Source organism: Arachis hypogaea, chromosome 5 (genome assembly GCF_003086295.3).
Source record: "Arachis hypogaea cultivar Tifrunner chromosome 5, arahy.Tifrunner.gnm2.J5K5, whole genome shotgun sequence".
NCBI classification, from domain to species: Eukaryota; Viridiplantae; Streptophyta; class Magnoliopsida; order Fabales; family Fabaceae; genus Arachis; species Arachis hypogaea.
This window is the reverse complement of record NC_092040.1, coordinates 6191774-6219274: the sequence shown is the minus strand read 5'-3', so window position 1 is coordinate 6219274 and position 27501 is coordinate 6191774. Positions and strand designations below refer to the sequence as shown.

Below are 27501 nucleotides of genomic sequence, written 5' to 3'. Positions count from 1 at the left end.
TCAACACTAAACTTTTTTTGTAAATATGGAAATTGATAATATTGAATAATAATGCATATTAACCTTTGATGGGAAAAAAGTGGATGACTTTAAGTAGTGGTGGGGGCATACATGTTGAACACCCCTACTCTACCACACTGGAACATCATAATACAGTACAGTTGGTAATGTGTATAGGCATGAAATTGAAATGCACGGGACGATGCTTTATGGAACTAAAATCATCAATTATCATCTCTGAAGTGAATTTTGAAGCAATTTCCTTTTCAATATATACAATCATACAATCTGCTAAAAATTCATCTTCCATCTTGTTTCGAAGCCTTGTTTTAATAATCTTCATAGCTGAAAAGGCCCGTTCAGTTGTTGCTGTTGTCACAGGAAGAGTCAAAACAAGACGAATTAATCTATCAATTAAAGGATATATATTTGATTTTCCTATCTCTGTCAATTTTTGACACAATTCAGCAAGAGTAGACAAATTCTGAAAATCTGGAGCTTTAACCACATCAAGTTCATAATGTTGTAACTCATAATCCAATTGAATCTTTTCTTGCTCAGAAAAATCTAAAGAATAGAAATTCTTTACAAGATTGCATATGTTGCAAACACTGAATAACTTGAAAGCATCTTTAGGATCTAGAGATGTACTCAGTATGAGGAGCTCGGTTGCTTGCTCACTAAATCTACTATTTAGCTCTTTCAATTGAAAATCTATCACGCTAGTAAAAATGTCAACACGATAGTGGTGTTCAACAGTGACAACATCCTTTTTACGACGAGACCGAATTATGTCACTAAAAGAAGCACCCATATCAGGTATCTGAATAGCATGATCATTGCAGAAAGAACTAACTTTCTCCAAAAGTGCTCCCCAACAACTATCTCTTAACTGTTGAATCAATGACTTTGTACTAGAAACCAGATGCATAGCATTCAAAATGTCTTGAGATTTTTGTTGCAATGCTTGACAAAGTTTATCAGTGATTCCCATGATTTCTTTCATCATATGCAAAATGAAAACAAAATCAAATGATAATAAAGATTTAAGAGCATAAGTAGCATCACCACGTTGAGAATATGTAGATCCATTAGTAGCCAAATCTTCCAGAACTGAAGTTGTTGCTCCAAACATACGTAAAAGGCTACAAATTGAGTTGAAGTGAGAGCTCCACCTGGTATCTCCTGATCTTTTTAATGTGCCAATTTGATTTGCTCCTCTTCCTGTTTCAATTTGATTAGTTGCAACTAAATGGGAAATTTCAGTTGCATAAGCAGATCGTAATTCATCATTGCGTTTGCAAGAAGAGCACACAACATTGATAATATTACTCAAACTTTGGAAAAAAGCATGAACATCAACAACTTCTTTAGCCGCAGCAACAAGAGCTAGCTGTAATTGATGAGCAAAGCAATGAACATAATATGCATAAGGACATTCTTGAATAATTAAAGCTTGTAACCCTTTCCACTCTCCACGCATATTACTAGCTCCGTCATACCCTTGACCTCGAACATTTTGAATGTTGAGATTGTGATGAGATAATGCAGAACAAATCTCTTGTTTTAGAGTAGCAGAAGTAGTATCTTTGACATGAACAACATCTATTAGCCTTTCTTTGACAAATCCATGCTTATCAACAAATCTAACAACAAGTGCCATTTGTTCTCTTCTAGATTCATCTCTAGCTTCATCAACAATCAAACAAAACTTTGCATTACCAATCTCATTGCGAATTTCATTTTGTACCTTTCTAGCAAAAACATGTAGAATTTCCTTTTGAATAGAAGGTGATGTGTATATTGCATTTTGAGGAGCATTATCCAAAACAACTGCATCCACTTCTTTATTGTAAGAAGCTAATAATTTTAACATTTCAAGAAAATTTCCTCGATTCTGAGACTCATGACTCTCGTCATGTCCCCTAAAAGCACAAGCTTGAAACGTTAACCATTTGACAGTATCAATAGAGGCTTTAAGACGCAATCTATTGCTTAAAACTTGTTGTGAGCTTTGCTTAGCCAATACTTTGTCAATGTGACATAATTGATTAAGCAAATCTTTACAAGACTTAACAGCAATATTATGAGGAGAATTAAGAGATTTACCCACATGAGATAAAAATGCACAATCATTTCCATTATTCACTTTTTTCCAATTGCGAAATCCTCCTGATGTGAATGGACTTGATTTTCTAGAAAATAAATAGCATGGAAGACAAAATGCAGCATCCACTTCTGGCGAATATTCTAGCCAATAAAAACTCTTAAACCAATGAGCTTTGAAACGACGATGATGACTTTCTAGACCAGAAAGAGGGTACTCATCCATAATAAATTGATATGGTCCAAACTTTATGTATGCTCTACGGAATTCATCTTGTTGATTGATAGGATAATTCCAAATTTGCGGACGCTTTCCGGGATCACGCATCAATGTATCAATATTAACTTGATTTATTTCAGTCCTTGCTATTTTGGAAGCAGGGGGTTGAATATCTTGCTCAACAAGTTGTGTCACAGGTTGTTCAATAATATTTTGAACATTACTCAAAGAATCTGAAGCTGAATTTTGTTCATCATATATTCTCTCTTTTCTCTTGAAAAATGAGTGAATTGTTTTCATCTTTGACATTTTTAACTTAACTTGAACTATCTAACAAAAAAAAAACAAAAATAATTGCATATATATTATTTTCTTAAAAAAAAATATTAAACCTATTGAGCAATAACAAATAATTTTAGAAACACAAATATATAATAACCAAAAATAAAGTTATTGATTTACCTGATTATTTTTTGTTCCAAGTCTCACAAAAAAATAATTCTATTGAGTTTTGTCCTCACTTCAATCTTTGAACACTGTCCATTATAAAAAAAAATAAATTAATTATTTTAAATAAATAATGTAAATAATACTTGACATTGTCATTAACTTAAAAAAAATTGAAATATACCTCTTTGAATCTTTGTTGTGCATTCAATGGTTAATATTTTGTTGTTCACTTCTCTTCAATGGTTTTTCTTCATATGTCTTGTTTTGGTATGGAAAGAAAATTAGAATGAGAAGAGTAGAAGACCAAAAGTTTGGGAATCACTAAAAGAGAGAGAAAAGTGGCGCTATGCCTATGATAGTTTGAAACAAATATTTGAAAAATGTACTAGGGTTACTTTAATTAATAGTATGGGCTTGGGCTAGTATAATAGAACCATTTTTATTAATTATTAGAATGGGCTATTTGTTAACAAGAGCAACAATAATTCAAATATCTAATACATAATGCAGTTTTTAGTTTTTTTAATTTATAAAATTTTGTAAGTTATATTTTTTTTAATATTATATATAAAAAAATTTAATATTATTAATTATTACTATTTACTATTTTTTTTAAAAAAATTTGGGGGGACCATGGCCACCTTAGGTCCCCCGTGGATCCGCCACTGCCTAGATTCCAACCAAAACTTCTGATTAATGGCCAAGTTACTATGTAGTAGAGTATTAGCACTTTTAAAACATATAAATCAACACTAAACTTTTTTTGTAAATATGGAAATTGATAATATTGAATAATAATGCATATTAACCTTTGATGGAAAAAAAGTGGATGACTTTAAGTAGTGGTGGGGGCATACATGTAGAACACCCCTACTCTACCACACTGGAACATCATAATACAGTACAGTTGGTAATGTGTATAGGCATGAAATTGAAATGCACGGTTCACTTTCAGAATAGTTTCAGTAGAGCCTGTGTTTGCCAGAACCATTCATGCAATTTCAAACTCATTATTGGGATTTCCCTCTTTTCCTTTTCTCAACGTGCAATAATGCATGCATCAAACTAATACTTATCACGTTTAGACCCCATTGAAATAAATTATGAGCAGTGCTATAGAGGGTTATTAGCAGGTTTTATGATTTATAGTCATTAATTAATTATTATTAATATTTTTAATAGTGTGAGATTATATTTAGTGGTATAAAATTATTTATTTTTTTAATTAATTAAAAATTCTGACCAAATTTTAATAAAAATATAACCTCTTAAACTTTTTCATAAATTATTTGACTCAAGGGCCTCAAAACTACCATTGTTTTTCTCATCATTTATCCACCATGCATAAGTAACCAAACAATTATTTTTTTCTCTTCATGGTCTCTCTTTTAAGCGCCACATCACTCACCAAAGGCAAACCCTATATTGATTACGAGATTTAGAACTCCACTAATTTTTTTCATCTTCATATATTGCCAAAAGTAAAATATCATACCTCCACTTAAACATTTTTCGGGTAAGCAGAACAATAGAAAAAATGTCTTCTTATTCAACTAACTATTTAATATTTATATCCTACTCTATCTGTTTTTGAGCCAAAATGAGAATTCCAAATTCTAATACAATTCAAATAATAATGTTTGAAAGATAATAAAAAATTAGTTTAAACAACTTAAAATACTTTTATTTAATATTCATTAATTATTATTATAATAATTATATAATTTTAAATATTATATATATATATATAAATATTATGTTATATAAGATAATTTTAGATATTATCTCTTTGACATTTGACATTATGACAATTCAAATTGAGAGTTTTTCTATTCAAACACCGACTAGTGCAACAATATGCAAATATGTTTGGTATCAAAGGAGACTTCCCAGCTGCCATCAACAACATGACCTTATATTTTTGCTGAAACTAGTAATTTGATGTTTTGAATTGAACCAACCCGACTTTGATCATATTGGATTGGTTCTAGCTTGTGAATAAAAAATGTAAATTTAGATTAATACAAACTAATTAGATTTAACTGCTTCTAATAAAAAGTTTTTTTAAACGAACTAAACCACCTATTTATCCTCTAACAACTTGTTTGCTACTTCATATGAAGACTACAAAAATGTAACTTGTGGGTTGTCATATGTTAAAATTATTATTGATAAAATTTTTAAAATTTTTACTTTAATAAATATATAATAAATATATTAAAAATTTATATGTCTATTATAAAGACTTTTTGAATCGATAACTAATTTTAACATATGCCTTGGTTGATTATTACTGTACTTACATTAATTGCTGGCTTCACAAAAGTTAGTGGGTGAGAAAGGTTATGATCAACATTGATTAATGGAACATGGTTCCTTATAATTTGATGTGCATGCCACAACCACCTTATGTCTAATTGGTTGCCAGGACCCTAATGTGTCGCTTCATGTGTTCCATCATATTCATGTATATTATTGAAAAAAATTTCATGTCTTAAAGTTGTTTAAGTTATAATATTAAAGATTTAAGATTTATGAACTAAAGGAGTAAGAGAAGGAGAAAAATAAGTTATTCTTATTCTAAAGGTTTTGAAAAAATAATTTTTTTTTAAAATATTTGTTTTAATTATTACATTTTATATATTATGTACTCTTTATGTACTTTTATTAAATAAAATTATAACATATAAATCTACATCTATTATTGATAAAAAAATAATATAAGCATAGTTGTGCAATTCATTCAAAAGCCACTCAGGTGGTGGCAGAAGTGGTGTCGACGGAAGTGGTGGTATGAAATAAGCAGGAAAGAGTCTTTTTAAAGCAGGAAAATTAATATGGAAGATATTTACAATATTTTTTGTAGTTTCAATCAATATTTATTTTAAAAAATTATCTTTAAATCCTAAACCATGTAATTCAAAGATCATTGTATTTATATTTTCTTAAATTTCAAAACGTGCTGTGGCCGTTGATGAAGTTACTACTACATATAGTTTTGTAATTAAAAGTTGAATTAAGAGAAAGAAAAAAAATAAGTTTTTTTTTTATTTAAAAAAAATATTTGTAAAATTATTACATTTTATATACTATGTACTCTTTATGTACTTTTACAAAACAATTATAATAAATAAATTTACATTTATTATTAATAAAAAAAATCTGAATAACAATTATTTTCAAAAATTCCGGATAATAACTTAGCTAATATTTATCTATTTGCTTATGAGAAAATATTATTGGTACCACAACGCTATATAAAATTTAATTTATCGAATTTAGTGAACAGTAATTTCAATTTAAAAAATTATAACTCTAAAATGTTTGAAAAATATAAAAAAAATGAAAATACTTGTTGGGACAAAAGGAAAGTGAATCTATATAAATAATGAGTGTGTGTTTAGAGGCGACAGTTAGTGCACTCTAGGTAAAGTAGGGAGTGCAACACTCTTTAAAAGTTAACATATTATCAAAAGTTATCAGGTAAATTAAATTTATTTATTTATTATTATTTTTTTTGTCATGGGTTGAACAAATAAACCGGCACTAACAAAAATATTAATTCCCTCATTTAACACACGGATGACCTTTACACCACAAAAATACTCAGGAAAATTTGATTGAATTCCTCCATTACTCTGTTATTATTAATGTGATGTCTTCAAGCATTTTCACTGTTTTATTTGTTGGGCAGATGCTTCCATTATCGTTCTGACTAGTCACAGATTTTAATGCTCTTGAACCCACCACATTCTACCTCTACCATAAATGACCTTCAAAGTTCGAAAAATTGCTACCATAGAAAAGGAAGATGCATGTCTGTCGTTGCTGTTGGTTGGCTAATTCCAAACGCAAAATCGATTCTGTAGAAGAACCCCGGTCTCCATAAAGACGCCATGATTCTTAGATGACGACATAGTCAAAGCACAAAATAGATGACAGTTACAATAAGTTCATTATCTTTTATTTCAAATTATCCTCACGTAATAAAATGAAAAATTAAAATACAATTATATTTAAATAATTATTTATATTATTTTTTTATTAATTTATTCAAAAAATAATTAAATTTTAAAGTTAACTGGTATAAAATATTACAGATATAAAATTAAAAAAAAATTATTTGTATAAGAATGAGCTTAATAAATAATTATTCTATTTAATATATAATTAAGAATATTTATTTTTTATCAACGAGTTATAGTTCAAATGACATAGTTTTCATCCAAGAGTTGGTAAAAAAAAAGAATACTTTTTTCTTTTATTAACTTTTTTTAAACATTAATTATTTATTTTACATGCAATATAGAAATAAATGAATATAATATTTATTGAGTAGACGCACTTACGTAAAAAAATTTTATTGTCATAGTATTTGAACCAAATAAAAAAATATTATTTTAAAAAAAACTAATAATATATTTTTAATAATATTCTTAATACAAAATAATAAATTTTAAATGTTTTTTTAAATAATATATATTAACTAAAATAATATAATTATCCAAAATAATATATTATAAATATAATAAAATAACATATTTCAATAAAAAATTGTTAATAAAAAATTATATAAATATTTTTTATATAAATTTTTGTTTTGCACAAAATAAAATTATTATATGTTTGTTTGCTTTTTATGTTGTATATATGTTCTTTTTAATTAAATTTATATAATACAAAAATTTTTATCATTTTATTCATATTTAATGTTTTAATTTTGTTTCACACAAAATAAAATTATATATATATATATATTTTTTTTTTTGTGTTATATATATATATATATATATATATATATATATATATATAACACAAAATTTTTTATCATTGTGTTTATATTTAATATTATAGTTTTATTTCACACAAAACAAAATTTATTTAAATTTTAATATTAGATACATAATATATTTTTAATATTATTTTTTTTAAGATTCTAATATATCTTTTTTTTTTTGGATTTAGTAAATGAATTTTCAACTTATTTTTTATGTATTATTTATTTTAATTCTAAAGTCCAAGAACTTTTTTTTTGTACAGACATGTTGTTTTTAATATTTATATACTATTTTTTTATTTTGAATTTCAGCCCAATATTTGAAATTTACAAAAAAAATCTAAAACTTGTAAAAAAATGATTAACCTGATTAACAGGTTGCCTTTTTAAATCTAAACCATTCAAATAAAATATAATAAACAAAGAGTTCAAATTTAATGAATTTACAAAGTGTACAGCACTCCATACTTAATAAGGAGCGTTTAAAGATGAGCCGTGTTTGGATTGTAGTTTGACAAACTGAAATTTGAATAAAAGTAATTTTATAGAATTGATTTTGAAGAGAAGTAAGTTTGTGCAAATATAATTTATATTTGGCAATTCTATACTAAAATTGATTTTGATAAAATAAATATTGTTTGGGTAATATTAGTTAAAATCACTTTTAGATAGAAAATACTAAAAAAAGATGACATTAAATTATAATGTTATTTTTTATGCATGTTTATTTTTTTGGATATTTTTTCTAATATATTTTTTATATAATATATACTCTTAATACTTTTTTTTAGTGTCACCGAAAAAAATAATACTTTTTTTAGTATGTTATAATTTTTTACTATTATTATTATTTATGATTAATTTTTTTGTTTAATTTACTTTACTTAATGAGATCGGTAACACCCTACCACACAGAGCTTTACGCTTAAGCCTTAAAACAGAGGTGATGTGGTATTACCACCTCTAAATTAAAATATATACATAATAATATTGAAAAGAATACAGTATACAAGGAGCCTTGAAAAACAGGTACAGTAAAATCTCAAAATAAAAAGTGCAACGCTCCGGAATCGAGATTACTTGCGTGCTAAGAAAACCAAGGTTCATAATTGTAAATAAACAGAAAGTGGGAATAGAGGGCCAAAAGTACAAAATAACAAGCTCCTAACTCAGCCTGCGAAGCTAAGGCTGGTCGAGAATATTTACATACGTATATACATAGCCCGAAGCCCCAAAAAACTACATACATATAAGCCTGTTCTCCATAAACCTCTAAGAGGTACAAAGTAAAGCAGTAATATATACAAGAGGAGAGTCTAATACATATACATATCAAAATATCAGAAATAAGCCCCAAAATGAAACCACTTCGCGGTAGAACTCCAGACGCCTAGCGAAGTGCCTCTCGACCTGCATCTGAAAAATACAACATTGTATGGAATGAGAACCGGGTGTTCTCATCATGGTAACGATGCCAACATACATAATATATAAGGTCCCGAGAAAGTCAGAGGCAATTCTAGAACTCCAATACCTAGATCAAAAGCTTAAAGATTAAACTAGAAACTATAAACAGAATAATTGTCTAAAGCTCTTAGTTCTAACTCACTCGCTGACTTAATTCCAATTTACTCTATTAATCTCTCAATTTCTCCCAATCCTCCAGAACTCGCCCTTGTCACTCCTCCACCAGACGAGGGCATCTCTGTTGCACAGACAACAAAGTAGACAAAGAAAACACAAGTAGGGTACAATTATAACAGGTAGCAAGTATAACAAGTAACATAATAATCACAAAGGCAAATCCAAGTAAAGCATAGCAAACAAAATAAACATATGCAGATGATGTATGTTTATCCTATGGCTGATGAGTCTCATCTTTCGGTTATAAAGCCAACTCGACATGTCCGGTAGCTAACCCTGGATAGAACACCACAACATGGAACAAGTATTACTCGTTTTCCCATACCGGTGTTTCACCTAACCCGGAATAGGTATTACTCGTCTACTCAGGTAGGTGCCTCAACCATAACCCGGGTAGGAATTACTCGTCTATCCACAGGCCATGACTCGGATAGGAATTACTCGTCCATCCACAAAGTCATATCTTGGATAGGGATTACTCGTCTATCCTCAAAATTATAACTCATCATTTCAACATTCATAAATATATATTCATGCATAATTCCCATCAAACTTATAATATCAATCAACATCGCATTGTTCTCAATCCTACCTTTTTCATCACTTTCAGCATGTTCCTTCAGCACCAAGTTACTCTCCTTTCATAGCTTAATCTCTTCACTATACTTAAAACTAATATTTATGGTATAAAAGAGTAAAAATAGAGGTTTAAAATTTTTAAATCATGTTTAAAATACAAAAATTGAACTTGCTGAAAAAACAGGACTCCGCGTACGCGCCACCTTCATTTTTCTTAAAAGCTGATAAAGTGCAGATTTCATAATTCACATTACCAAATTCCGGCGCCCATAACTTTCTCTAATAAATTCTACTTTTCACAAAATTTATACCGTTTTAAAACTGTTGAAATTATCTTTAATTTGAAATAGATTTCATTTAAATCCAAAATCTGAGGCTCAAGTTATGGATCGCCGAAATTCATTAAAGATAAACTCTTCCAAAGATCACCAAACCCCTATTTTTACCAAAATTAAACTTCATTTCATACCCAAACATTTCACAACCAAAGCATCACCAAAACTCAACTCCACACCTCCCATTCATTTTACAACACACCACACTCAATACTCTCAACTATTCATCTTCACAATTCCTCAACCTAAATCAATAACAAATATACTCATCCCACTATCATAAATGGCTCAAATTTACATCAAGAGTTGCTAATCTATATTAAGTACACTAATTCAACTTCCATCAAACTCAATCAAATTCATCATCAAATACCAACATCACACTTTCAACAAAATCATCAATCACTACTCATTCTCAATATCATTTAATAATTTCATCAAAGTTACTAAACATTAACATAACTACACATTTTAATTTATTCTATAGTCATCTAACCTATGTTTTCATAAGACATTATATATTACATACGAGAAACAAAAATCATACCTTGGGCCGATTTTTGCACAATCCAAAACTCTTCAAAATAACAAATCCCTCTTTCTTGCTCCATTCCTCCAGTTACCAACAATTCAAGCATCCCATTAACACATTATAACTCTACTTTCACAAAATTACCAAAGTTACTAAATTGAACATCATAATTATAATGAACCATCAGGGTTAGAAGAGCTTTCACCTTCACCCACTGATCCTTGAGCAATACCCACAAGGAGTCAAAGCTAGTAAACCCCTAGAACATGAAAATTATTAAGGAATTGAATTCTTCAAACCCAAACTGAATTTAACACACCAGCAGAAATGGAGTAAGGTAAACGTGAGTTACTTTCAGTTTTGTTCCAATAAAATTAAAGAGGTCGACGAACCTGACACGTGACCACAAGCAGCATGCAATTTCGATCACTAGAACAAAAGTTATCCCACTTTAAAGGTTAGTTTTTTTATAAAACCGTCTTCCCCTCTCTCACTCTTACATTTTAACGTGACTATTGCAGAAATGGGAAGAAGGAGATGCTGAAATGGATTTTATATAAGTGAGTATGGGGTTTGGTTCCTTCGGTTGAACCGATTTTTGCTCGATTCGCTCATTTGACTTATTTTTGGGCCAATATCTTTAAAATTAGTGTTCGTTTTCTGCATTAATTATTTTTCTACTCATTTCTGTTATAAAATAACTAAATAAATAAATAAATAAGAGGTAACAAATATAAAATAAAGAAATATAAAAAGAGAGGAATAAGTATTACAACATAAAAAGAGAGAGAATTATTTTATTGCTTTTGTGTGTGTATTGCATGAGGATTAGCCTCTTATTTATAGGCATACAAAAGGTAACATTTTCAACCTTCATTAAATTCAATCTCTCTTGAGAAACTCTATCTTATGGAAAATGGGCATCCACATAAGATGGATAACCCATTCTTATCACAACACTCCCCCTTGGATGACCATTTAAGATTATTGCCTCGTTAAAACCTTACTAAAGAAAAATCCTGTGGGAAAAAACCTTAGTGAAGGAAAAAGAGTACAATATCCTTTGTGATGGGGAATGCCTCATTAAAAACCTTGTCAAGAAAAACCCAATGGGAAAAAAAATCTACCAAGGAAAAAAGAGTACAGTCTCCCCCTCTTGCCGACATTATTTTATGTCTCAAAATCAGCGCATCCCAATCTGATGTACCAATCTTTCAAAAGAAGATTTTGGGAGTGACTTTGTGAATAAATCTGCCAGAATATCACTTGAGCGGATCTGTTGGACATCAATTGTCCCTTGATTTTGAAGATCATGAGTGAAGAAGAATTTGGGAGAAATATGCTTTGTTCTATCACCTTTTGATATATCCGCCTTTAAGTTGAGCAATACATGCTGTATTATCTTCAAACAGGACAGTTGGAGCTATCTTCTGATCAATCAGTCCACATGATGACATGATATATTGGATCAAACTCCTTAGCCAAAAACACTCGCGACTTGCTTCATGTATCGCTAGTATTTCAGCATGATTAGAGGAGGTTGCTGCTATCGTCTGTTTCGTGGACCTCCATGATATAGCTGTTCCACCATATGTAAATAGGTATCCTGTTTGAGGTCTCCCTTTATGTGGATCAGACAAGTATCCAGCATCTGCATAGCCAACTAGTTGTGACTTGGATCCATAGGGATAAAACAATCCCATATCAACCGTTCCATGAAGATATCGAAAGATCTGCTTGATTCCACTCCAATGTCTTCTAGTTGGAGAGGAACTATACCTTGCTAGTAAGTTCACAGCAAATGATATATCGGGTCGTGTATTATTAGCAAGATACATTAGCGCTCCAATGGCACTAAGATATGGTACTTCAGAACCAAGGATATCCTCATTCTCTTCTTTAGGACAGAATTGATCCTTCTCCACATCCAAAGATCTTACGATCATTGGGGTACTTAATGGATGTGATTTATCCATATAAAATTTCTTCAAGATCTTCTCTGTGTATGTTGTTTGATGAATAAAGATCCCATTTTTATATGCTCGATCTGCAGACCGAGACAAAATTTAGTTCTTCCAAGATCTTTCATCTCAAACTCTTCTTTTAGAGTTTTTATAATTGTTGGAATCTCTTCAGGAGTTCCAATGATATTTAAATCATCAACGTACACAGCAATTATAATAAATCCAGATGCGGATTTCTTTATGAAAACACATGGACAAATATCATCATTTTTGAATCCATTTTTGGCCAGATACTCAGTAAGACGATTATACCACATTCGTCCAGATTGCTTTAGACCATATAAAGATCTTTGCAATTTGACTGAGTATAACCCTTGCGAATATTCATTGGATGGTTTAGATATCTTTAGTCTTTCAGGGACTTTCATATAGATATCCCGATCTAATGAGCCGTATAAATAGGTTGTTACCACATCCATTAAATGCATATGCAGTTTATGATATGCAGATAAACTGACCAAATAACGCAATGTTATCGCATCCACTACATGGGAATACGTTTCTTCATAATCTATACCGGGCCTTTGTGAAAAATCTTGTGCCACAAGTCGGGCTTTATAGCGCACAACTTCATTTTTCTCATTTCGTTTTCTCACAAATACCCACCGGTATCCAACAGGTTTTACATCTTCTGGTGTACGGACTACAGGTCCAAAGACTTCACGTTTTATAAGTGAGTCTAATTCAGCCTTCATGGCTTCTTTCCATTTTGGCCAATCATTCCTTTGTCGACATTCTTCGACTGATCTTGGCTCAAGATCCTTACTTTCATGCATGATATTCAATGCCACATTATATGCAAATATTTCATTGACAATTGTCTTATTTCGGTCCCATTTCTCTCCTGTAAAGACATAATTTATCGAGATCTCGTCATTTTCACAATTTTCAGGTACCTAAACGTCTTCTGGCATTATATCAGAATTTTGGACAACTGCAGGTGTCTCTACTATGTCTTTTTCAACAGGAATATTATTTACCTCTTTTCTCTTTCGAGGATTTTTATCTTTGGAACCGACAGGCCTGCCACGCTTCTGGCGTGTATTTGCTTCCGTGGCAATTTGTCCTACTGGGACATCAATTCGAATTGGGGCATTTTTCGCCCTGCCACGCTTCTGGCGTGAATTTGCTTCAGTGGCTATTTGTCCTACTGGGACATCAATTCGAATTGAGGCATTTTCCGCTGGTATATAAGATTTGGTTATCCTCTTTGTATCGGAAAATGCATCAGGCAATTCATTTGCTATTCTTTGCAAATGTATAATTGTTCTGAGGGTTACCTGAAACTGTAGGTCGATCTCGGATGAGATCTTCTGTACTGGTCGAAGCTGTTGTGTCCGACTTGTTTAGACTTGGTGGTGGTGCTGATTCCTTCGTTCTCGGAGGGTGGGGGGTACCTGCAAGGGACTCCGATGCTTAAGTTAGCAAGGGTATTAAGCAGGTATTGAGTAGAATCAGAGTATGAGTTATACCTGGGTGCTCCAGTGTATTTATAATGGTGAGATGTGGCCTTCTGTGGATAAGATAAGTTAGTTATCTTATCTTATCTTATCTTTAAGTGAGGTCATCTTTATCTTTAAGGGAACCGCCCTTCTCTCTGTAGGCTTGGGCCGCCTTAGGATTTGGGGAGTGTTCCTCTATTTGGCCCCTTTGTTTGGGCTTTCCTGTGACCTGGCCGAGCTCTTTGAGAAGAGTTCGGGTTGTCCTGACCCGAAGAGGTCGGTCGCTTTGCCTGTAGAACATCCTGGGTCGGACAGCTCGACCCAGGGTATGAACAATAATCTTTTGAACTTCTAGTTCACATTGCCCTGATCGAGGATCTAAATGCATCAACGGTGATGCATTCCAGTTAAGTTCCTTTTCAGGAGGCTTATTCTCTCCCCCTAGTGTTGGAAATTTTGATTCATCAAAATAACAATCCGCAAACCGGGCTTTAAATACATCTCCAATTTGTATCTCAAGATACCTCACTATAGAGGGAGAATCATATCCAACATATATTTCCAATTTTCTTTGGGGTCCCATTTTGGTGCGATTAGGTGGTGCAATGGGAACATATATCGCACACCCAAATATTCTTAAATGGGAGACATTTGGCTGCTGGCCAAAAGTTAACTGCATAGGAGAGAACCGATGGTAACTCGGCCTCAAACGAATAAGTGCTGTGGCATGTAAAATAGCATGCCCCAAACCGAGGTTGGGAGATTTATTCTCATAAGCAAGGGTCTAGCAATCAATTGGAGGCGTTTAATAAGTGATTCTGCTAACCCATTTTGTGTGTGAACATAAGCTACTGGATGTTCAACACTTATTCCATTAGCCATACAATAAGCATCAAAAGCTTGGGAAGTAAATTCACCAGCATTATCAAGACGAATTGCTTTGATTGGATTATCTGGAAATTGTGCTAATCGAATAATTTGAGCCAGTAATCTCGCAAACGCCAGGTTGCGAGAAGATAATAAGCACAGATGTGACCATCTTGAAGATGCGTCTATTAGGACCATAAAATATCTAAAAGATCCACATGGTGGATGAATAGATCCACATATATCACCTTGAATCCTTTCTAAGAATTCAGGGGACTCAAATCCAATATTTACTGGTGATGGCCTTAAAATTAACTTCCCTTGAGAACATGCAGCACAACAAAATTCACCAGATTTAAGAATTTTCTGGTTCTTTAGTGAATGTCCATGAGAGTTTTTAATAATTCTCCTCATCATGGTTGTTCCTGGATGACCCAATCTATCATGCCAAGTTATGAATTCATTTGGGCTAGTAAACTTCTGGTTTACAATGGCATGTGATTCAATTGCACTAATCTTGGTATAATACAATCCAGATGAAAATGAGGGTAACTTTTCTAATATAACCTTTTTATTTAAATCATGAGTTGTGATACACAAATACTCATGATTTTCCTCATTCATAGTCTCAATATGATATCCATTTCGGCGAATATCTTTGAAACTTAACAAGTTCCTCAGAGACTTGGTAGATAATAGTGCATTATTTATTATAAATTTTGTTCCTCCGGGAAACAAAATTATAGCTCTTCCAGAGCCTTCTATCACATTGCCCGAGCCAATAATAGTATTAACATATTCTTCTTTTGGCACAAGATGGGTAAAATATATATCACTTTTGAGAATAGTGTGCGAACTTGCACTATCCGCAAGGCAAATATCTTCAGGATATGTCCTTGTCATTTTTCTTCAAAAACAAATGATAATAATAAAATGAGCAAAAGTACATGCACAGTAAAAATTATTCACCTGAATACTTAACAAACACATATTAAATTATTCCATCATTGATCAAATAGCCAATATCTCCTTCAGAATCCTAAAAAAAATCAGATACATCATAATAAGTGGTGAGATTTTCATTATTTGAAACAAAATTTGTTTCTTTTTTTTTTGTCATCCTTTTTCAAGGATTCTTAATAAAGATCAACAATGTGTCTTGGGGTACGACAGGTACGTGACCAATGGCCATTTCCACCACAACGGAAACATTTATCCTCAATTGATTTTCTTTGCTCAGTGTTTCTTTCTTTATCCCACTTCTGGTGAGATCTTTTCTTATGAACATAATTTCTTTTCCTTCCATAATTTTTCTTGTTATCAAAATCTTGCCATTTGCCTCTTCTAGGGTTATAATTTGCCGCATTTGCTTCAGGAAATGGGGCGGCGCCATCTGGGCGCGCTTCATGATTTCTTAAGAGCAACTCATTGTTGCGTTCAGTAACAAGAAAGTAAGAAATTAGTTCAAAATATTTTTAAATCATTTTTCTCGATACTGCTGTTGCAGGAGCACATTCGAGACATGGAAGGTCGAGAAAAATTTCTCTAACATATCGGGCTTGAGGAAGTATCACATGATTATACCTTTCTTCAAGGTCTTTCCACAGATCTGCAGGATCTTTTAATATGGGATATTCATTTTTCAATCATACGTCAAGATGACGACGAAAGAAATAATGGCTTTGGCTTTATCCTTTTGGGATGCATTATTTTCAGCGTTAATGGTATTTTCAAGATCCATTGAATCAAGATGGATTTTAACATCTAGTATCCATGATAAATAATTATTTTCAGATATATCAAGAGCATTATATTCAAGATGAAAAAACTTTGACATAATAAAAATTTGTTACCTGAAGTCTTCCTAAAACTTCGTTAGAGCTTCGTGCTGATAACGTGTTATAAAATAACTAAATAAATAAATAAAGAAGAGGTAACAAATATAAAATAAAGAAATATAAAAAGAGAGGAATAAGTATTGCAACATAAAAAGAGAGAGAATTATTTTATTGCTTTTGTGTGTGTATTGCATGAGGATTAGCCTCTTATTTATAGGCATACAGAAGGTAACATTTTCAACCTTCATTAAATTCAATCTCTCTTGAGAAACTCTATCTTATGAAAAATGGGCATCCACATAAGATGTGATAACCCATTTTTATCACAACAATTTCCATATTCTAAATTATTTGTCACAGATCCAAATCGCCCTGGGTTGTCGTTTGTCGGTTTTGATGATGGTTTGCGGTTTTTCGTAAAATTGCTATAATTTCGCGCTCCGAATGAATTTTCGAGCATTGTTTTTTCTACTAGTTCTCTAAATTAATATTCTAAATATTTTTAGCCTACTCCCGAAAATTTGAAATATTTTTATTTATGTTAATTATTTTTTATCATATTAAAATGCCGGATGTTACAAGATTAATAAATCATATTATAAAAAATAATAATAAATATAATACACAAAAATTATAATTATAAAAATATATAATATTAAAAAAATTCATATAAAAAAATAATAAAAATTTCATAAATAATACAATAACATATATAAAGAATAAAGTTAGTAAAAAAATAAATAGTGAGTATCAATTGCTAAAAGTCCATTAGTAAAACGCAAAAACTAAGAATGGTTATTTTTTGTAAAGAGAAAGATTAACTAAACAAAAAATTAAAACTTTTAAAAAATTGAATCATTTTCTTTTTCAACGAATTTGCCAAGTACACCCTTAATTTCACAAGAAACTTGCACTAAAAACATACATAAATAATTAGTATTATAAAAAAGAGGTGAATTCATGATTTGTGTGTTTTTTGTTGTTTGATATATTAACAATAAGTATAAAAATAATTTAGATAATGTTAAATTGTTAACAATAGACAGTGTGCAAAGGAGACTCCTACCTGTTCTGGATATTTCAGTTTTCATGTGCCCAAAAAAAAAAAGGGTATCCATCTCAGTTGTTGGAATTATTTTACACAAGTAACTAATGAATCTGATTACAATGGATCACAACAAAGGGGTAGATCATCATCATCGTGTTGTTGATTTTTTTTTATATTTTGGTGTACTCATAATGGATTAATTGGTATTATACCCTTTCGGCCTTTTGTTTTTCCTTTCATAAAAATGTTTACGCGTTTATCATATATGATCCGTTTAGACTACATTATGGGCTTACAATACTTGTAATACATATTGGGCCATTTAATCTTTAAAATTATTTCAAAAACTTCTCATAAGGCCCAAATGACATTAAACATAAGGGAACATAACTTTAGAAACTTATTATAAGGCCCATACAGAAAAAATTAAATATTATAAGGCCCAAATGGTATTAAAAATAATAGAAACCCTATATTTCATCATTTATATTTCAAGAAATTTTTAGCCGCGCCAATAAACCTTACCTCACATAATATATCTCTCCCTCCCCACTTCAAAGGTCTAGGATTCAAATCTTAGAGATTGTAATTGAGAAAAAAATATGGTAAATGTGGTAAAACCTTAAGAAGACCGAAGTATCTATAAATAAAAAATTAAATAATAAAATTTTTAGTTATTATTTTTATATGAAAAATTTAATTTTTTATTAATAATTAATTTTAACATTTGTTATCTAAAATTTAAAATAATTTAACGTGTATACTTTTATATTTAATAAGGTATTAACTGTTAAATCTATTGCACAAATAGAAATAATTAATTTTTATACTTGCTATTTAAAAATAATATTTTTTCTCTTTGTATATAAAAATATAATTAGATATTAGCATAAAAAATTATACTGATAGTTATAAAATTAACCCAAAATTAATTTTTTAAAAACAGTTGAATCTTGATTCTAACTTTTAATTATAATATTAGTATTCTCTCCAAATTATATGTAATAAATACTTGAAAGAAGAGAAATGAAAATATAGATTAGAAAGATAAGCGGTAAAAATTTAAAACAAAATAAAAACTATGTATATAATAACAATAATAATAATAATATTTTTTATTTAAATTATATTATTTTGTTAATTTTGTTTTCTGTAGAAGAGAAAGATAGAAAAAATAGAGCATGCGAGAAAAGAGAGAGAAAGATAAAGATGAAGTATGAGAGTGAGAGTTTGTTAATTTTGGAAGAAAAAATTTTTATTTTAATTGTAAAAAAATATCTGATGACATATTTTGATTTGTCAAATTACTAATATAAAATATAAATTATATATAGAGTAAAAATAGTAGAGAAAAATAAAAAAATAGAGAGAGGTAGATGAAAGAATTTAGGAATGGAGTTTATTAAGTTTAAAAAAAAAGAGTATTTTCTCTCAATTTTAATAAGAGAGTGTCATGTGACACATTTGATTATTAAATTAGATAGTAATATATGATATATAATATAGGTATAATTCGATTTCAATTTTAATATTTTAATGCAATTAAAGAATGTCATGTTATACATTTTGATTGTCAACTTAGTAATTAGTCATTCATATTGATAATAATATATAAAATAGATAGAGTAGTTGAAGGAATGAGAGAAATAGAGAAAGGATGAGGGAGGAGAGGATAACTCTTTAATTTTGGAGGGAAAGATTTTATTTCAATTGCAATGAGAGAGTGACATGTGGCATATTTTGGTTGTAAAATTAGTAAGGAGGAGAGAATAATTCCTTAATTTTGGAGGAAAAGATTTGATTCCAATTGCAATGAGAAAATGACATGTGACACATTTTGATTGTAAAATTAAAGATATATAATGGATGAGTCACATATCCACAATTGAAACTCTCACTCATATTTATAGTCATTCACATTTTTAATGAACGGTTAGAATTAAATCTAATCAACTGTCCAAAATTTTTATTACAAGGATCTAATTTATCATATATTTCTAAATACTTCTAGATTATTCTATACGTTCTTCATACTTTTTACATATATTCACACTCTTTTGGAACATTTTAGGACGTTTCGAGACATTTTAAAACGTTCCGAAATCATCTAAAACAATTTCAAACACTCTTGAATATTATACAAATATCGTTAAATGTAACATCTTAAAATATATCGTGACAATATGATCATATATAGGGGTGGCAACACTACCCGAACCCGTGGGTACCCACCCTGCCCCTACCCGTTCGGGCGGGTAATTACCCGCCCCCGCACCGGGGCGGATTCTTGGGTGGGGCGGGGGTGGGGTCGGGTTTAGGTTAAACCCGCTCCGGTATATATAATATATATATATATATATAATATGTAATATATATAAAATAATTAGTAAAATGATTAATAATATTATATCATATTTAAATTTTTATTTTAATTTATGTTATATATGTAAATAATGGTTATATAATTTTTAAAATTTTATTTTATTTATTAGATTTAATAATTATAGAGACGGATAGGGGCGAGGCGGGTACTCGCAGGGGCGGGTTAGGGTTTAACATTTTACTACCCGTGGGTAGAGCTGGAACGGGTTCGATGCGGGTTTTTGTTTGGCGGGGTGGGGGTGGGGTCGGGTAGAGCAAAAACCCGCCCCTACCCGCCCCGTTGCCACCCCTAATCATATACAAAGGTTATGAGGAGTGTTAAGGGCCAGAATTTGTGATGTTTAGCTATCAATTAGCCATCATCAATATTTTCAATGATGTGAGATGACATCTAATGATATAAGATTAATCATTTTTTTTTAATGATTAATTATTGGCCAAATTTCAACAAAAATACTGGTCTAAACTCTCTCCAAAGGTTAATTTATGAGGGTCTGAAATAAGTGAAAAGATATTAAAAATGGCATGGTTTGGAGTTTGAAACTTTGAATTATAGCGGTGCACCAAAAATGGAGAAAATGACAAAGAAATAGAAATGATAGGAGTGTGAAGGTGAAAATGTGCATGTAATGTAAGCATCAATGTGTAATATGTACGTGACTGGCCCTAGCAGTATATATATGACTATGAAACACCAACAGAACGGATATGCATTGTTCTGAAATCTGAACAATGATCATGCCATCAGATTTTTCATTTTACCAAACCCCACCCCCTAACCAGAATAAATTAAAGGGAATGCTAGGGGGACAATGATTTTGTTGAACAATGTGAACAACCACCAATCAAATAAAAACACACTACACTTTTAAATTAAACTTCTAAATTTTAATATTAAAATAACCATCCATACACTAGTAAAATGAACATCCGATATATCTATTGTTTACATTGTTTAATATTTTCATTGTTTACCTATACTTTTCCATAAATTAATAAATAAAAAGTGATAGGCTTTGGCAGGTTTTCATGTGATTGCACAATCATAGAGTGTGAAAAGATCGTACCATATTGTTGAGCAAGAGAGATTCATTATGTTCTTTCTCTTTCGCAGACACAGGGACAGATAGGAATGTGCCATTGTATGGTGGGACTCCTCTGATCACAATACAACAAGAACCCAAAAAAAGAAGCTTACCCTTCATTCTCACTTTCCTCACTCACTCTCTTCGTTAAAACCAAAAACAATATATTTATTCAACCACCAAATTACTATATGCTAACTTAACTAGAGATCTTGAGTTTAAAATTTATGATTATGCAACTATGTTTAAAACTTGAAATGAAAATTTGCCACCCAAAATAGCCTCATCCAACTGGAATAAGATTGATTGGCTCTAATAGCAAAAATAGTAGTTTCAACAAAAATTATCGGTAAAAAAATATTATGTACACATAAAAATTAGTTATTATATTAATTATATATATTATTTAATTTATTTTAATATATAATTTATACAAAAAATTAATTTAGTAGCTGACTTTTTATATGCGCAATTTATTCATAAAAGAAATGAAAAAACCCAAAATCCACAGCTGTAAATGCATGTCCTGTAGTGATGATAGCTAGTGTCTAGTGACTAACATTCTGATGAAATTATTGGGTTTTTGGTGTTTCAAGGTTCTACTTGTCTTATACATTATCCTACTAGAGGTTGTGAGGGTTATTCTAAAATTCTAAAGCTTAGCATGCAGCAATTATTATATAATGTTAGCTTGTTGTTGGGGTAAGGGGGCTCGTCACCCAAAGGGAGAGTGTGTTTCCCTTTTCGGCCTTCCTCCTTTTTCTTGCTTATTATCTGCATTTTCTCATTTGTCTTTCTATGTTCCATCACTTCAAAACTTGCAAAACATTAATATAAATAAAATATATTTTGCTTCCTCTACTTTCTCCTCATCCTTCTTCTCTTTTATTCTCTGAAATCATACCCAACTAACACTCTAGCTTTCTCCACTCCCTCTCATCAAAGCCAAATGGGGTGTGATCATTGTGGTCAAAGACTAAGCTTTCTTAGGTTCTCTCTTCTCTTTCTCATAGTTTCAAGCTGGAGCCACCATGGATTTGTTGCTGAAGGTACATACATACATACATACATACATGCATGCATGCATACATTCACATCACATGAGTATAGTTTTGGAAGCTTGTAATAGAAACCATCTAACCAGCAATTACCTTGTGTTTTTGTTCTTAAAAGGAAGAAAGAGTCTAAAACAGAAGGGTTCTCAACAGGTAGTGAGTGAAGATGATAAGACGATGATGAGAGCACAGATAGGGTCAAGGCCACCAAGGTGTGAGAAAAGGTGCAGGTCATGTGAACACTGTGAGGCTATTCAGGTTCCTACAAATCCACAAGCTAAGAATAATTCAAAGCTTAAAACAATTGCTTATGCAAGTGGTGAAGACAATTCCAACTACAAGCCCATGAGTTGGAAGTGCAAATGTGGCAACCTCATTTTCAACCCCTGATGCTGCCTCATTTTACAATTTAGTAATCAATTTGTCAACTCTGTATATGAATTACACACTGCCAAGTGATTCTTTCTTCTCTTTTTGGAGCCTTTATTTTTGTTTCTATTAGTGTCTTTTTCTCTCTGAGGAAAATCTGTTTTTTTTTTTTTTTTTTTTTTTTGTATGCTAACATCATAATTAAGCCCAGGAAATAATCCTTCATTTCTTTCATGGCAAATATTTAGTTTGTAATCACCTGAGGATGCTAATGCTGATCATTCTCCGACATGCACTGTTCTAGTTGGCTTAATGTAATGATTCTGTTGGTTGCTCTAAATTAAGTGAACCTTTTTGTCATAAGAATCTCAACCTGTTAAGTGTTAAGAGCAAAATGGTCGCTGTGTTCTGTCCATCATTTCTAACATTTTGGGGTGCTTGTAATTACACATTTTCTTCTTATTTTTACTTCACCTACTCCATTCTTTGCTAAAATATATAAAATATTCGATATATGCATGCCACACAATAATAAAAAAAAATATCTCTTTGTGTGAAGATGATATTTTGAATTATCAGAATATTTGATATATTTATCTGAATATATTTAAATAAATCTCCTAACGATTTATAGTACTATCTTTATATGAAGATAAAGATGTATTTATGAAAATAACCTTGTCAAAAAGAATGGCTAAGGCTAACACATGAATAAATATCCATGCCCCTCTTCAGTCTTCACTAATAACATTTTAGTGAGGATGGGGAGAAGACTTAGATACAAGATTTGGGTACAAGTTGAAAAGGATTTCACCAAACATGGCCCAGGCCCTGTTTGGTTTGCCTCAAGGATCCTACACGTAAGCATGAGAATCGATCTTTTATTTTGTTTTATTTTATTTAAAATGTCATGCTGTAATATCTTATCATAACTTTGGTGCTTTTGATTGTGACATGCTTTGGTCAGTACCTTGTGCTAGAGCCAAAACTTGCAACAAACAAATTGCAATCGATGGAAGCAAACAAGATATAAATTGACATGATAACTTTTGATTGTCCTCTTAAATTTGGTTCGCAATATCCCTACCAAAGTGAAAGAGATTGATTACTTATTACTTATTAGAGTTGTCTTGAGCCATTATTAGGTTGCTTCCATTTAGATTTTTCTTCTCCTCTGTCCCTTGCTCCTTAATTGGAGTGAACAATCTAGAATTCTAGATGGCTACCTCCAACATCCACAACATTTTTTTAACCAAACTTTACTTTTACATTCTCTATATATATATTTCCACTGTTATTAAAGTCAAATTGGACTAATGAATTTAAGTAACAGAGTTGTAACTTTTGTGAATGCTTGGAGAAGTGTAATTTTTCTAAATGGATACGTTGCATTTGAGTCTCCATTCTTTGTGCTGCACAACTGGAGCATCACTTTAGATAATGTGTGGTCAAATGGCAATAGGCACTGATAACTAGTCACTGAAGGGATGCAGTGAAACTCCTCGAAGCAACCTAAGACTAGTGATATACATACACGGCCAAATATTTTTTCCAATGTCACAAGAAAAATGCAAATGCCTGCTGTTTATTTTCCAATAACGTGCCGTTGAACTCTCGTGTCCGTGAATACAGGGGAAATGGTTAGTTGGAAGGAAACTATAGTTTTTATTTATTTATTTCTATTTCAATGTGACAACACAATAAACTAGTCACATGATGTAACTCAATTCCCATATTGAACCTGTTGATTGGTATATCAAATAGTGAGGAATGCAGGGTCTCAGCTTCTGTTTTGAGTAAAGTAAGAATATGTGTAGCGTTCACTACTTCCACACATTTCCATTTCTCATTTTTGGTGCTGAAAAGATGGAACACAACGGAAATCTTATACTAAGATGTTTAATAACTTCAAACTTGTGATTTCTATAATTTATTTCTCTCTCCTATGCAAAATATAACTCTTAGTTTTGGAACAAAAGAAATAATTTAATAATATACTTCAGAATAACAGGTTTCATGATGTCAATTGAAGTCGGGATTGATTGATTTGCACAGCCAAGCTTTGCATAAATAAGCTGCAAACAGTGTTGTCTTTAAAAAATCCATTTGTCCTGAAGCAAATTTTTAACGCCTCATATTACATGCATAGCTTCTGTACTATGAGCATATAACTCGATGAAAAAGCAGATTGTGAATCTAAATGGTTATACATTACAGCCGTGAGTTATTATGTAGCTATAAATCTGCACATATTTTGAAATCTTAATCTTGGGTTTAGCATACTAAAAGTGACTAGCAGTGATGAAGAGACTTTAAGAAAATGACTAGAGGAAGAAGAGAACCTTTGCGATAAAAGTGGATGGAGATAGAACCAAAACAAGTTATAGTGTGATTTTTTAGACTAAGCGATAAGCAAGAATGGAAACAGAATATATGGATCAGTGAGATTAGATGAAACAACACAATGGATGTCACGTGAGGGAGGAGGGAGAGCCTCCCATGCACATGAATATGAAGTATGAACATGAACATCCTAAACTCAAAAAGAAAAGAAAAGAGAAGAGAAGAGAGATGATACTATAATATAAAGAAAGAAAGAAAGAAAGAAGAGAATGTTTTGTGCAAAGGTGAAGACAGAAACAAAGTGAAAAAGCTTAAAGGGGACCACTGGAAGAAAAGAAAAAAGGGGGTTCAGGATTCTGATTCCAATCCGTCTCCACGTCCATGGGGATGACCCTTCGTCAAGTTTTTTTGTGCTGTAAATATCAGGAACACGGTTGTGAAGTTGCCCCATCCCTGTGGCATGGACAAAATGTACTGCTCTCAACTACACAGCAGTCATACTCTAGTTGCCATCTGATGTTGATGGCCATGGCCATGGGGGCCAGTACCTCACACCACACGATCCTATAACGCCTTTTTGTCAGGGCATTTTCATTTTTTATTCTCATGCATTTTCATTTTTGAATAATACCAACATGGGGCCTGTGATCCTTGCCTGCCAGTGTGACAAGACCCCTTTACTCAATAATTAAGGCCCCCCGCCCGAGATCATCCAAACAACTACTGTCCTAGAAAACTTGCACCTCGTTTTCTATCTCCAATATATATTATGGAGAGAGTTGCTAGCCCACTTCAACATAATTAATTCAGGTGAACGCAATATGTGATACATAAACTACACAGGTTTCAATGACATGGAACCAGAAATATTCACAAGGGGCTTGCTTCGGATAGCAAAGAGCACGCATACATTGGAATGAACTACTAAACTAAGCTGATATAGTTTGGGGCATGTAAAGCACAACAAGTATCCACTAGAAAACATCAAGTATCACATTCAGAAGGCCCAATACAAACCTACTCGGCACAGCAAGATTAATTTATTTTCATAGGGTTGACCCAACAGTCCAAAGTCATGATTCCAACAAGGCAACCTAAGTTTTAAACTAAGTGATTGAAGCACTTGGTAGTCACTGATATCTCAAGCTTGGAGAGAGTAATCTGAATCTGTTAGGAAGATACAGGGTAGATGTGTTAGGAAGGGGTAGATGAAATTGTAAATGTTTCCATTGGTGGTGTTATTGCTTCTCAGTTGTATATGGCTCTCGCTGCATTGGGCTGGGCCTTCCCAGTTCCCAGCCTAACTTCGACCAAAAAAGTTTTAAACAAAGTGATGTCGCAGTCCAACAAAAAAAAAAGTGAAGTCTCAGCCACGAAAACAAGTGAAGGAATTTGGGATGAGGCTCCAAGCTCCTAAAATCAACCATAAAATCAGGGATAAAGCCATAACAGAGTTCAAGAGAAGATTCAAACCCTGACCAAAAAGAAAAACTTCAAACCAATATTCTAGGCACATGAAGATTTGGTTTAGTGGTGGACATGTTGGCCTCTGATGATGTTCACCTGGGTTCCAATTCTTGGAGCTGGTAGACAAGAAGATCCATACATTAAAGCAAGTCAAAGTAGATACTACTGAGTAGTGACAGGCACTGATTAATACACCACACCAACGGGTGCTAGCAATTGCTTCACCAGATCATCTATATATAAACTCCACAAGATGATTGCAGTAGCAGCCTAGCAGGTTCCAGACTGCAGACTCCAATCAAACCACTGTTTAACAAGCTCGCAAAATTCTACTAGCCAAAGTGACTAACTGCAGTAACCTGGTGAGTGTGGCAAATCATGTAATGGCTTGCAGTTTTGAAATGTGGAATTGTAAACCAAGGATAAAACTAACTTGAAACAGCATAACATCCTACTCCTCATCATTATTCCTTCTTGACTGGATTTTGACTTTGGAAAACCTGAATTTGTTTTGGTGTAAAAAGATGCATGCTATGAGCAAAGGTCCTGGAGTCCTCGTTAGAACTGGTATCAATGGTAGAGAGAAGAATATATGATTGCCTATAAAAATTGGGTATTTCTTCTAAAAGTACCAAGAACCCTAAATTGAATTATGAGAGTTCAGAGAATCCCCGAGCCCTCAATCTCTCCCCAAAAGACTAACCAAATGGCAAGACCCTACCCTCTTTAAATTATTCCCTCATACTATTTCGTGACTAATTAACTGTAACTATTCCCCTTACTAATGGTATCCTAACAATACTCATTATCATTAAGGACTTCACTCGGGCATAGTTAGTAATAGTTATGTGATATACAACCATAGAAGCCACAACAAAACGGTTAGTTGAACAGAGTAAGAAGTTACCTTCAAAACGAGACATAGCAGACCAAGTTTA

General features: G+C 31.8%; 2 protein-coding genes and 1 long non-coding RNA gene across 3 annotated transcripts; 1 reads left to right on the top strand and 2 right to left on the bottom strand.

Annotated features, from left to right (window-relative positions):
- Positions 1 to 89: 89 nt before the first annotated feature.
- On the bottom strand, positions 90 to 2434 carry LOC112803185 (uncharacterized). Its single transcript, XM_025846698.1, has 2 exons — positions 590 to 2434; positions 90 to 137 (listed from the first exon to the last, which is right to left on the bottom strand). Exons 1-2 carry the CDS (start codon positions 2432 to 2434, stop codon positions 90 to 92), a joined length of 1893 nt encoding a protein of 630 aa, XP_025702483.1.
- A 6207-nt stretch (positions 2435 to 8641) lies between these two features.
- On the bottom strand, positions 8642 to 11151 carry LOC140184547 (uncharacterized). Its single transcript, XR_011881612.1, has 4 exons — positions 11036 to 11151; positions 10849 to 10902; positions 10659 to 10769; positions 8642 to 8969 (listed from the first exon to the last, which is right to left on the bottom strand). It is a non-coding gene; the product is annotated as an uncharacterized lncRNA (long non-coding RNA).
- A 10841-nt stretch (positions 11152 to 21992) lies between these two features.
- LOC112804093 (EPIDERMAL PATTERNING FACTOR-like protein 2) lies at positions 21993 to 23113 on the top strand. The gene is made up of 2 exons (XM_025847516.3): positions 21993 to 22378; positions 22503 to 23113. The coding sequence occupies exons 1-2, from the start codon at positions 22279 to 22281 to the stop codon at positions 22772 to 22774; spliced, it is 372 nt and encodes a 123-aa protein (XP_025703301.1). The 5' UTR covers positions 21993 to 22278; the 3' UTR covers positions 22775 to 23113.
- Positions 23114 to 27501: the final 4388 nt, after the last annotated feature.

What these genes read in the sequence shown, in the direction of transcription:
- LOC112803185 (XM_025846698.1), bottom strand. Translation starts at nt 2,434, where the DNA reads ATGCGTGATCCCGGAAAGCGTCCGCAAATTTGGAATTATCCTATCAAT. An exon ending in TTTGCAACATATGCAATCTT is followed by an intron (nt 138 to 589) that starts GTAAAGAATTTC and finishes ATGATGTTCCAG; the next exon opens with TGTGGTAGAGTAGGGGTGTT.
- LOC112804093 (XM_025847516.3), top strand. Translation starts at nt 22,279, where the DNA reads ATGGGGTGTGATCATTGTGGTCAAAGACTAAGCTTTCTTAGGTTCTCT. An exon ending in CCATGGATTTGTTGCTGAAG is followed by an intron (nt 22,379 to 22,502) that starts GTACATACATAC and finishes TGTTCTTAAAAG; the next exon opens with GAAGAAAGAGTCTAAAACAG.